The sequence below is a fragment of the Phoxinus phoxinus genome (genome assembly GCF_949152265.1).
Source record: "Phoxinus phoxinus genome assembly, chromosome: 2".
NCBI classification, from domain to species: domain Eukaryota; kingdom Metazoa; phylum Chordata; class Actinopteri; order Cypriniformes; family Leuciscidae; genus Phoxinus; species Phoxinus phoxinus.
In genome coordinates this window covers 7524642-7537849 of record NC_136877.1, presented here as the reverse complement: position 1 = coordinate 7537849, position 13208 = coordinate 7524642, and the positions used below count along the sequence as shown (strand labels likewise).

General features: G+C 37.1%; 1 protein-coding gene across 5 annotated transcripts in view; it reads left to right on the top strand.

Annotated features, from left to right (window-relative positions):
• Positions 1-13208, top strand: part of pmfbp1 (polyamine modulated factor 1 binding protein 1) — a 215001-nt gene that overhangs the window by 155525 nt on the left and 46268 nt on the right. For all 5 annotated transcript variants that reach the window (XM_079589287.1, XM_079589286.1, XM_079589285.1 and 2 more), the window contains 4 exons: positions 764-982; positions 4679-4834; positions 4910-4990; positions 9909-10076. In XM_079589287.1, coding sequence (XP_079445413.1) covers positions 764-982; positions 4679-4834; positions 4910-4990; positions 9909-10076 — 624 coding nt within the window. The remainder of the gene's footprint in view (positions 1-763; positions 983-4678; positions 4835-4909; positions 4991-9908; positions 10077-13208) is intronic.

Here is a 13208-nt window from a genome sequence, read left to right as displayed (position 1 = left end):
ACATATGGAAACCCGGTATAATTTAAACCCTAACAAACTTAATTGCGCAAAATGTTTTGCTTGAAAATTCTGATAGCTTGTAATGTAAGTCAATGAGATATTTATAACAGTTTATCAGATTACTTCCAGTACATAAAATGCATATTTGTCACTCTTTATCTTCCAATAGTATGTCTTGGTAAGATAATACTTAAATGCTTATTTTTATGATTAAAGCTCTGTAGTTTTAAAAACAATAATGCAGTGCAATACAATGAGGATTGAGACATGAACAAATAAACATTCCTCAAAATCCTTGTGAATCATTAACATTTAACATGATTTTACAAGTAAACCTAAGTAGCTTCTGTCCAGAAAGTGTTCATCATGAAATAGCAATATAAAAGTTATTCTTACATTTACTTTATAAAAATCAGTAAAGATTTCACAGCAAAAAGACACAAGAACCTTGACATGAAGGTGGACCGTTTTAGAATTATACAAAAAATACCTTTTAGTTACTAAAAAAGTATAAGCTATCAATCTGACAACAAAGGGATGTAGTAGATTGTGTACAACACGTTTTTCAGCAAAGTTTTGATCATATTGATAATTTAGAAATATGCATACCAAATAGCATACTGTAGGCTTCATAGGGTTAAAGTGATTGGTACTCGGTTTGATATTTTTGTATCTAGTCCGATGACATTCATGCATTTTCCAAATTTGTGGAAACTTTGGTGCCACTGTGCATGTATAAAGCTCCCTGTACATGTGTGTGTAGGTCAGGCATCAGGAAGAGCTGACTGCAGAGCTGCAGAGAGGATTTGACCAGAAGGACAAAGAGCTAAAGGAATGGAAAGAGCGATGGTACTCCGTCTCAGAGAGTCTCCGGCACGCACACACACAGCTCCAGCAGACCCAGGACCGGGCCGTCAGCCTGAAACTACAGCAGGAGAAGACCTGCCGTCTGCAGGGGGATCTGGACACACTCCATATAGCGGTGAGGGCAGGGGAACGACACAACAGAGATTAGATTTAACGGGTAAAGGTCAAGGTCAACATACAGAGGTCAAAAAAAGTCACATATTTAAACGGAAGGACTTTAGTATGCATGTGTGGTTTGTGTGATCAGTTTGAAATCATACAAACAGAATGAAGCAGTTATAATTTCAATAAATGCATTCATGGCATTTAAAAAAATTATAATAAGGGCGTTAAACATTTGATTAATATACATGCTTTAACATGTTCACTTTTTACAGCCTACTCAAAATACAAAATTGAAAGAGGAAAATGTAGAAGAGGAGTGAGATTATAGATGTAAAGCTAAGGATGGGGGCGGGCGAAGAGCTGTGATGGAGACCAGAGGAAAGACTGAAGGATAGAAATGAGAAAGAACAGGGGCGAGTGGATGGCTAGAGGTCGACAGGTCGCCTGACTGTGACCCCGTGACCTCTCCTCATTCACACATCAGCACACTGGGGACCAATTAAGATCCGCTCCAATCGGTGGACCAGCAAAGGAAATGAGCTTTTTTGACCTTACTGTCAACGATTCATCCTATTTTTTATTTAATTTTTTTTATCAAAATGCCATAACTGGATCTTCCAGTTAAATGACAGACACTCTCTCTGGTGACGTATACCAGACTTCTCCAATCATCATGTCATGTTAAACCCCGCCCCTTTTCTTACAATCTGTCGTAAATTTGCATTCAGATCTGCTTCCATCCAATCAAAAACTGATGAATAAAACGAAGTTACCGCCATATTTTATATATTTTTTCTCCGATAATCTGTTTCTGATGTCAAATATTTGTCCATAATAATATTGTCCTTGTGCAATAGTTAAACTCAATGAATTCACTTATTACTTAAGCTTATACCCTTCATACGACCCCAAATACCAACCTGACTCACCACAAATCCTGACCAAATGCTCCAAGGACCCCTGCTGCTTGTCTTCTTCCTTTATGATTACTGTAGGCAATATGATTAGACGGCCTATTCTCCGCTTTATATCCCGCATACACTCACAGAAATGCACTAAAATCATATTTTATTTGAAGTTGGATCATTCTGTTTGGAATAAAGGGGGGAATGGTACTTTAGCAGATAATTATGTGTAATCCACAATCATTTCCAATAATAACAGACAAAGTGGTTTGAGCCCACGTTATCCAATTTGCCATTTAATGTGAGAAAGGCTGTTGCTCGCTCCCTAAAAATTGAACCATTTCCTTAAATCGTCAATTTGCCCTGCATCCAGAATGCATGGAGGGCAGGAAGAATGGAACATTATATTCCAGTACTGTCCTCGTATAGAAACGGAAGATGATTTTTTTTTCTGTCTTTGTTTTGAACCCTGCTGTTTTTAATTGAAGCCTGTTCTGGGTATTTTAGCCTGGTCAGCATGAGGACAAAACTGGAAGCTTTGAGCCAGGAAACAGAATTCTTGAGAGAGACTGTAACTCTCATCGAGGTTGCATTTATTTGATCCAAAAATCATGTAAAAACATTAACATTGTAAAAAATCATTCAAATTTAATAGAACAGTTTTCTATTTTAATATATCTTAATATGTCATTTATTTCTGAACACACACACACACACACACACATATATACACAGGTGAAACTCGAAAAATTAGAATATCGTGCAAAAGTTCATTTATTTCAGTAATTCAACAGTAATTATTTCGACTCATTACATGCAAAGTGAGATATTTCAAGCCTTTATTTGTTTTAATTTTGATGATTATGGCTTACAGCTTATTAAAACCCCAAATTCAAAATTAGAATATTGTGAAAAGGTTTTCATAAGCTGTAAGCCATAATCATCAAAATTATAACAAAGACTTGAAATATCTCACTTTGCATGTAATGAGTCTATATAATATTAGTTTCACCTTTTAAGTTCAATTACTGAAATGAACTTTCACACGATATTAAAATGTTTCGAGTTTCACCTGTACATATATATAACGCATATTATTCATATTATTTATTAATAATATTCATAATTAATATTCATATTAATATAGAATACATATTATTCTGAACACATACATATATACAAAATCAACATTCAATCTTTATCATATATATATATATATGCATGCATGCACAAATTTGAGGTGAAATATAATATTTTATTTTTATGCATATTCAGCATTAAATTAATTATATATTCCTCACTTGGCACTTCACTCGTTGTATCTTTAAGTACCTTTTCACAAGCGTGTAGGAATCTGAAATTGTTGAGGGCCAACTAATTATCTTAGCTCATGAATATGAAACGCATGACAGTTGCCCATTAGTTTAGACACTGGTAAATAGATGCTAACCGTAGCCACTTTTCACCAGAGGAGGCCTTTGCAATTCTGAGGCCCATTTCAAACAAACCGTTTCAAACAAACAATGTATGCAATGCGACTGCGATTACTTTATTATCTCTGTTATTCTTAACTCTATAATATTCTATTTATAAACCTATTCTTCTTCCACTATCCACGCGTTACAATCACGACCGAACAATATTTCTTGAAGCATGGTGGACCTCAGGTATGATTTTATCAATCGCAGGTGCGAGATATAAATATATAAAATGAAACTATGGGGAAAAAAGTTTTAATTCATTCATTAATTAATTCAGTCAAACGATTCCATCAAAACGCGGACTCATTCAGTTGCTAAGAGACGCTCAATGTTTCTACTGTGGATTTGTTGCAAAATAGAGTAAAAACAGGTTCTAAGTCTAATATGAAGGTCACCTAACATTAACTTTTCGTTTATTGAACTGTTGTATAAAATCAACACCATCACATTTGCAATCATGCTGATATTGGGGAAAACAGCACTCTATATATTGATACAAATATTAAAAACACAAGGACTCAAATAGGGAAATTTTTGCCTCATATATCTTGATTTTTAGGGGCATTTTTATTAGTTTTGGTGGCATTTTGACCCCAAGCCCCTGTTAATTTCCGTGATGGCAGGGGCCAGGGCTCTTCTGTAGCGAGGCCCGTTTCAAGTGAAATATAGCAAAAAAAACGCTACTGCTACTTTACCAATGCTAATATTTGACAGCAGCCAGTCTTGCATCGCCACACAACGCATCTACACTTACACCTGGTTTCTCTCAACATGGGGACTGGAGAGCTGTCAGTCAGTAAATGGGAAAACAAAGTAACTTGCATTACTTATTTGAGAAAGTAACTCTTAAAGATATTTAGCTGTAAATGTAAAAGTGATGCATTACTTTACTCGCTAATGCATCACCCCCAACACTGGACGTGATGTCTGAGGCTGAGACTATAGACTGCTGCTGGTATGGGCTGTTTTCTGAGAGAGAAGGTGCTTAGAAGATCTTCAATACTTGTTGCCACGAACCTGCCTTTTTTTACTTTTGCATGTTTTACTTTGAACTAGTTTTATTGACTGTTTATCCAGTCTGCCGCTCAATTGGAATAAACAAGCGCAGTATAATGTGTTGTGCAAGAAAAGCCGCTAGCAGGTCTAGATCAGAGAGAGATCAGAGAGAGCTTAAAGACTGATGAGCATCGATACACTACCTGATACTACACCCTCTCCAGCCTCCATGATCTACACATCGATAAACACATCCACTGACCAGCATGATGCAACCTGACCCACAATAACATATCTTGCATATCTGTTCCTGTGCACGGACAGCTGGTTGAAGAGGAGTCCACGGTCTCCAGGCCACATGAAGCAGAGCAGCAGAGGGATCTTCTGGCCTCCAGAAAAGCTGAGCTGAACTGTGACATCCAGCATCAGGAGAAAGACTGCGAGTGGCTCATAGAGCAACACAAAGCAGAGCAGGACGAGGTACAACGCACCACTTACTTTGGTAAAACTGTGTCTGGTAAGACTCCTGTGGAGTAAAAGCTGTCTGTGTGGTAGGTGTCCGGTAGAGATGAGGTTCTGAGACTGACGGCAGACATGCGGGCCGCTCAGGAGAGTCTGACTTCTACACACGAGGAGGTGAGGAAAAGCTGTCAATCATTTCGTCTGCTTATCTTTTGTCTGTTTTTTAAGGTATACACGCATTGAAAATGTAGTCAACTACACCAGGGGTTCCCAAACTTTTGCATGACACGGCCCCCCAAATACCACTAGGTTATGGCCAAGGCCCCCCTTCTGCAGGATGTGTTATTGAACCCATCGACAATACTACGGCAAATGTAGAAATAAATAAATAAAGCATCTGTGAACATCAGATTATGCGATGGTGTTTGATACCAGCCAATCAGAAAGATTATAGAGATGCACCGATTACAATTTTCTAGGCCGATTCCGATTTTTCATTGAGTTTGACCTGCCGATACAGATTTTAGCCAATTCCGATTTCATTTTTCTAACCACTACAGCACACACAAATATTTATTTTCAATTTTTATTTATTTATTATAAGACACCATATACATTTACCCAAACTGAATAATAAAAACAAGTTTAAATGGGTACATTTTCTATAAATATTTTTGAGTCTTCATTTTCTTTTCTGACATAGCCTACTCCAGTTCTTGTTAAAAGACACTAGACATGCAAATATTGTGCATTTTAGGCACTTTTTGTGTGAAATCATATTTATTTTGTCCATCATAAGTGTGCTTTCACTTTAATTGAGCATGAGCAGCGCAGCGAAACCCCTCCTCACTGCTGCTCACGCTCCTGCTCGCGGTGTGAACATAACATTTCTCATAATAATATCAAAAAAGTTACGTTTTATTTATTTATTTATTTTTTTTTATTCCAACTTGCTGCGCCCCCCCTAGCGCCTGGCGGCCCCCACTTTGAAAACCCCGGACCTACACTATCTTTCAAATGTTTGGGGTCAGTATGACTTTTAGTGTTAAAAAAAAGTATCTTATGCACACTAAAGCTGCATTTATAAATGCTGTAACAAATACAGTGGAAAACATTAATATTGTGAAATATTAGTACAATTTAAAATAGCTGTTTTCTATTTTAATATTTTTTAAATGTAATTGATGGTAAAGCTGAATTTCCAGCATCATTATTACTCCAGTCTTCAGTGTCACATGATCCTTCAGAAATCATTCAAATGCTGATTTGCTGCTAAAGAAACACGTCTTATTATTATCAAAGTTTAAAACAGTTGTGACACATTTGACCATGGTACATTTTTCAGGGTTCTTTGATGAATAGAAAGTTCAAGAGAACAGCATTTATTTAAAATAGAAATATTTTGTAACATTATAAATCATAAGTTACTTTCGATAAATTGTTTGTGTCCTCATTAAAACAAAAAATTTTGTTTTGTTCTAATCTGACTGACACTAAACCTCCATTTTCACAGACAAGTTTTTGCTCTGATAGTAACCAGATAGCTTGTCTTAACCCAACAGGTGGAGTTTAGTGAAGGGTTATTCTTTATGTTTTATTTAATTTTTAAAACATATTAACTGTTGGCCAAAGTTTAAATAATTTTTTACAGATACTGTATATAGAGCCTCGCTTGAATCTTTACTTGGTAAATTACTTAAAATTATTTACTTTAAAGAAGTCTGTTTGACCTGAAATTTGACCAAAAAAGTCATAATCCATCTTGTCAAGACCACTTTTGTATCCTCTCACTCTCTGAGAATTTTGCTACAGTATCTTTAAGACTTCTTTATATAAATAGCTTATTTTATTATAGGCTAACCTCAGCATACCAGCATAATTCACACACCGATCAGAGAAAACTGAGCATGTGTTGATATGTATAGCACTTTTAAAAAAAGGGTGTAGGTGAAACAATTTTCACTCAGAAATTGCTAGTACATTTCGCAAATAATTCAGAAGAAATGGAAAGTAACACATTGAATTAAACAACTAAAAGACTGAAATGGTATTTTCTTGTAAAAAGTCATCCAATAAGCTTTGTTTTGTTTACAACTTTGAAAAATCATTTTTACAGTGAGTAAACGTGGTCGGTCACACTGTATGTTAAGGGTATTGCAACTTAGTCTCCATAAAGGGTGTGTGGCAGAAGCAGAAGCCATGCTTGTAAACATTGTTTCATTTTACCTTGATCATATCAGTGATTACTCATTTATTTTGGTGCTAAGATGTAGCTCAGGTGCATATATAACTCATAGGCCGCATTTACATTACATGGTTCAAGTGACCCAATATGATTTTGTCCTCCCATGTGGCACAGATCAGATATGACCCATGGACATGTTAGCAGGAAAAAAGCACATGGATTCGATATTCTCAGATCAGTTTTAAGCCGCATATGTGGAAATAAATCTGATATGAATCAGATTGACGTAAGTCATTGAAAAAATGGCGGTGGCAAATGATGTCAACTCAAGTGGACACAAACCACGATCACATGACTTCTTGAAGGCTCAACTCAATGATTTGCTGCTGACCTTTAATGGTGCAGAAAGCAAAATATTCTATTATTTAGTCGGCGTCCATTGCAAATCGTGCCCCTTTTCAGTACATCAATACGTCTACCTTGTTTTTTTTCCGCCAAGTGAATAGTGTAAATGCTGTATATATCAGATATGGGTCACTTTTAAAAGAAGATGTCAGCTGGTCAGCAAAACAAATCAGATATAGTCAACATGTTGGGCATTTTGGGCATCAAGACCTGCGGTGTAAATGTGGCCTTAGATCAGAAGGCTGCATCTAAAGGTCTCCGTGGGCCGAAAGCGGACAGGATCAAGGACACGGGCCGTCCAGTCCATCCGCTCACACTCACACACTAAAGATGGACCTGACGCCCGCACGTCTCCCGCTTCCCTCTGTGCCAAACTTTTGCATAACTTGTCAATTGAAGTAGAAGCCTGTGCTGGTTTATTTATACATCTCTGACTGGTCAGTTATTTGTTTGGCAGAGTGTCCTTGGATGTTTTAAATGGGACAAACCTGTCACTTCAGTGCTGACTGGATGTTTTGAGTTCTTTGAGAGATTTTTCTTTTTCATATTTATTAATTTATTTTGACTCTTTTTTTTTTTTTGCGAGCGAGCGAGCGATCTGTGAATAATGCATTGGATTCTGCTCCATGTACTGTTTTTATCATTAGCATTCAGCCCCAGTTATCTTCCGAACTTATGAGTGCCTGTGAAATGTTTGTGATGTTATTTATTTATGTTGCCCTCTCAATTATTCATTTGTTTATTTATTCATGGCAGAACTAACTGCAATTGGAAAATTCATTTTTGCTGAAGGGCACATCCAAACCCCCCCCCCAACACACACACACACCTCAATCCACTCCACCTCCTCTTGCATGAAGGTTTGTTAGTAACTGCTTCATGTGGCATTTCCTAAGACTCAAGGGGAGATGTCATTTTAATCCAAGCAGACGGCTGAAGAGACAGACACAGAGAGAAAGAGAACGAGAGGACTCTTTTTGCACTATAGAGGTGATGGTGCGTGATTATAGAGAGGCATGTAATGAAAGAGGGATGAATTTGACAGGCCTTATATATCCACGGCTCTACATGTCTCTGTGCCACAGCCGTGCTTCATGCTGAATTCCCTCAGGCCGCTGTGCTTTCCTGCCTTTCCTGACCATATTTATTCATAAAATAAAATAAAAGGCTTTCTTATACTTGTATCGGATGTCAATAAAGGTAATCTCAGCTGAATTTAACAGAGTTTGCCATGCTTAAATATTTTCCACGGAGCATTATATATATATTACCTACCGGTCTAAACAGTTTTTTATGTTTTTGAAAAGTTTTTGAAGTATCTTATCTTAAAAGATAAGAAGTATCTTATGCTTATGAAAACCGTAATATTGTGAAATATTATTACGATCTAAATTAAAGTTTTCTTTTGAATACATTATAAAATGTAATTTATTCCTGTGATGCAAAGCTCAATTTTCAGCATCATTACTCCAGTCTTCAGTGTCACATGATCCTTCAAAAATCTTACTAATGTGCTGCTCGGTTATCAACTATTATTGGTGCTCAATTATTAACCATCTGGGGTCGACGAACGCACAGGTGCGGTTTGGTGGATTTGTTCCACATTGACTTAAAATACTCCGTAATTTTTTTTGTCATACAGAAACAGTAATGCATCATTTGAAACAGTGAAGGGTCTATTTTTGTTTGCGCACACTTACAATAAGAACAAAACTTTTTTGCTTTTTTGCACTTTTTCCGTCTCAGTTTTTGCGAACTTCTTTCTGAAACGCATCAATCAGTAACCGAAACTCAATGAATACTTGACACACAGACATGAGAGATATGTATTTAGAAAGATATGTCATATCGAAAACAAATATTCTCTGCTTTTCATTGAGTTTGGAAGAAACTGTAAGGAATAAGCCTTGAATTTACCTCGGAAGAAGTTGTTCTTATTATTTTGAATGTTGGAAATAACAGAATTTATTTGAATTAGAAGTCTTATGTAACATCATAAATGTCTTTACTGTAACTTTAGATAAATTTTATGTGTCCTTGCTGAATACATTTATTTTATTTTGATTGTTTTACCCCAAACATATTGAAGCATATTAGAATGATTTTTAAAGGATCATGTGACACAGAAGACTGGCGTAATGATGCTGAAAATGTGTGTGTGTGCGTGCGTGCGTGCGTGCGTGCGTGTGTAAAAAAGTTGTTAGCTCAGATCTATGGCTTCACAATTTTTTTAACAGCTACCAATAATCATAATACTAAGGAATCTCAGCCAAAAACACAGTTTACCTTGTTGTCATACTTATTATTTAGTCATTTTTATACTGAGATTTAATAGATTATATTCCGAAATCATGACTTAAAATGTGTAAAGCAGAATCCGGCGATTTCATCTAGGCGATCATAAGTTCCTGCTCTCTAGATACTTGCACTGGCTATCAAAACTCCACATTACTATTAACGTGTATTTAATATTGTCATTGTGTGGCTGTGGCGTGTGTTTAGCTCGCAGAGCAGATGCAGGAGGTCCCGTCTGGGAGAGAGGAGGTTGTGGCCCTGCAGAAGGAGTTGAGCAGACTTCAGGAGATCCTGAAACAGAGAGAGGAGGTGATAGAGAAGAACAAACACAACACGGCACTGCTCCAGCGAGACACGGACTCTCTTTACAAACAGGTAAACACACTAAAAATCACAAATTGGCCAGTCTGGGTATTGAGGCCTGAAAGAAAACGTGGAGTAAGCATGAGTTTGGTGGTGTTGTTTCTGTGTGTTCAGCTGAAGGGTGTTTGTGAGGTCTCCGGTGAGCGCACTCACGTGTAATATTTCCTGTCGGCTGCATCGACAAACCACACATAGGCATGGAATTCCAATTAACTCCCTTTAATTAGGCCCTCCCTTGCTCATGGCACAGTTCCTTCATTTATTTTAATCTTGTTTATGCACCTTGATTGTTTCACAATATAGATTTTTTTTAATTAGGCAAGATTGATTAAATTGCATTGATTCTCTGTCCTTATTAAAATACCCCCACCCCCCCACTCTACTCTCTCCAAACTGGTGTTATTTTTCATTATTAGTGGTTGTGCCTTCAGCTTGGCTTTAAGTGTCTCTGTTTGTGTGTGTGTGTGTTATGAAAATAATGTTTATCATACTTTATTACAGCCTCTGAAAGACTGTTGTATTGGCAACCACTTCATGATCCAGCAGAGGTTTCATTAGAAGCTTGTGTGCTGTTTATTAGTCGCAGTTTCTTACAGAATTGCTCCGAACTGCATTAACTCAAAGAATACTGTTTGTTTTGTTTCAATTTTGTTTATTTTTTCTTTTCTTTTCATTTCAGCTAGTATTTAAATAATGTAACAACACATTCACATGTTCTCTGATGTTGTTTATTGGTCACATGGCGTGCAAGTAAACTGATCAAATATTTTATCTTTTATTAGTTAAGTGTTTTAGGTTACACTTTATGGTGTCCGTGTTACAGTGTAATTATACATTGAAGTACTGAGTAATAATAATTAACTACATGTACTTACTATAGGGTTAGGAATAGGGGTTGGTTTAGGGTTAGTTGCATGTAATTATGCATAACTTATAGTTAGTACTACAGTAACTACTTGTAACATGTGAAAAGGACACTGTACAATAAAGTATTAGGCCGTGTGTCCACCAAAGCGTTTTTTCATGCGGCTGGCGTGCTTTTTCAATTGTTTTCAATGGGAGCGCCACGTTTTTAAAGCGCCATGAGCGTAACGAGGCGCTGAGCGTCTTTTTCATGCTCAAGCACTGAGCGTTCGGCGTTTTTTACAGATCGCAGAGAGTTGAAGAATGTTCAACTTTGGGTAAAACGCAGCACTCATCACTGTCACTTTTTACCCAACCGTCCAATCACAGTTGGAGGAGGGGCGGGACTAATACCACACCGACCAACGGATATTCTGTATCATAGCAACGAAGCGTCTCAATTGAAAAAAAAAAACTGCGCTGCCAAAACGCTCTCAAGCGCACATAGCTCGGCGTTTTCAGCAGAGCGCCTAGCGTTTTCATCTGGCTAAAAATGCTTTGGTGGACACCCGGCCTTACTGTGCTTTATTTTGTCTTTGTATCTAGACATTAAAAAAGTATTAATTTATTAAGTTTTAACTCTAATTATAACAGAAATATATTATGTTGTTAGTTTCTAATTATACAAAACATTCAATTATAAAATGAAAATTAATATTTGATAATAATAATAAACATAATTTTACGCTTCAAGTTTACAATATTTATGTTTTAAATTCTTCATGTTTAAACCCTTGAGCTTTAAATATTTCCTATTTCAAATCCTCAAGTCCTCAAATCCTCAAATCCTATTTTGGCAGAACACTGCTGAAATGCTGCCAACTTCTGTCCACAAAAATGTTGTACATTTTGTAAATGTGTAAATACAGTGAGTCTAGCACGTGAGTCCGTACATTGACGAGCGCAAACCTTAGTAAACTGTGTTGCGTGATTCATTTAAATACTCTCCTCGCATAAATGTTGCGCATGAAAGGGAAAGTCCTACAAATGCATATGCAATAAGGTCAGCCGCAAAAATGACCCTAAACGCCAAAAGAGGGTTTGCGCTGGAGCAAGCTGTTAGTAAATCTGGCCCTTAGTGTCTTTTTGGCAAATTTTGCACAGGCAGTCAACCCTGATTTTGTTTACAAAATGTAAAAAATTAATTATCTTTCGCAGTGGCATCAGATTATCATAGTAGGTTGTTGTTTCAGCGAACGCTGACTGCTTGTCCAACACTTGAGGTCCTCTAGAAGATCCAGTTCTGCCACAGCGAGCATCTCAACCTCCTGCTGTTTGCTTCACCTGATAAACACTTGATGCTGATCCGTAGAATTTTTAATCATGAAGCGAAGCTCAGCTCTTTTAATTTTGATCGATGACTCCGTTTATCCTTTACATAACACATTCCCGTCTCTGTTCTACCGCTCCACCTCTCTCAGCACCCCTCCGCCTGGTATGAAAATGATATTAGAAACTAAATGAGATTTGAAATTGTGTGTTTGACAAGTGACTTGATGACAGGGTTTTATTGCAGGGCCTGATCCATGGAAATTTTATGCTAATAACACTGCTGGCCAACCGATCTAGTATGAAATTAATCAGCGGCAGGAAAGAACGAGAGAGCTCCATAAAATGGGTCTACCCTTCCTCTCTCTGTCTGAATCTCATCTGAAATAGCCATGGGCTGTTGTCTGTGTGATGAGTTTGGGACTGAAATGGGGACTTCGAAAATTACACTGAGCTTAGCACTGATTCATGCTGTAATGCCCCACGCAACACACTGCTGTCAACTCCCTCCAAGGACTCGAGAAGGTGCACTCTTGTCATTTTTTGTTTACGTTGCTCTGGCCCATATGTCATCTTGGACTTGTACTGACACCTAGAGGTGTGGATGAAGTGTCGCAGAAAAGCTTTTAGTTAATAATGTCATTATTGTTGAAATGCACTATTCTCAGTATTCATTTATTCTACAAGAGAACTTTATTTTTTTAAAAGAGGGGTTACAGAGATAAGGTGATTTGGGGTTAGATAGCTGGTCATGTGGACATGTCCGCTCCATGTAATGTAAAATAAAACATTTTATTAGGCTACTGATATACTGAAAAAGCTCTATTGTATGAGCCAACTTGTGTTTACTTCTCCGAAACCGTCATTCAGTTGTCTCAAAACATTTTAGAATTGTATTGTACAGCAAAACATTCATTCATTCATTTAGTTATTGTAATTTTTGGGTCATTTTGCAGTAAAAAAAACACCCAC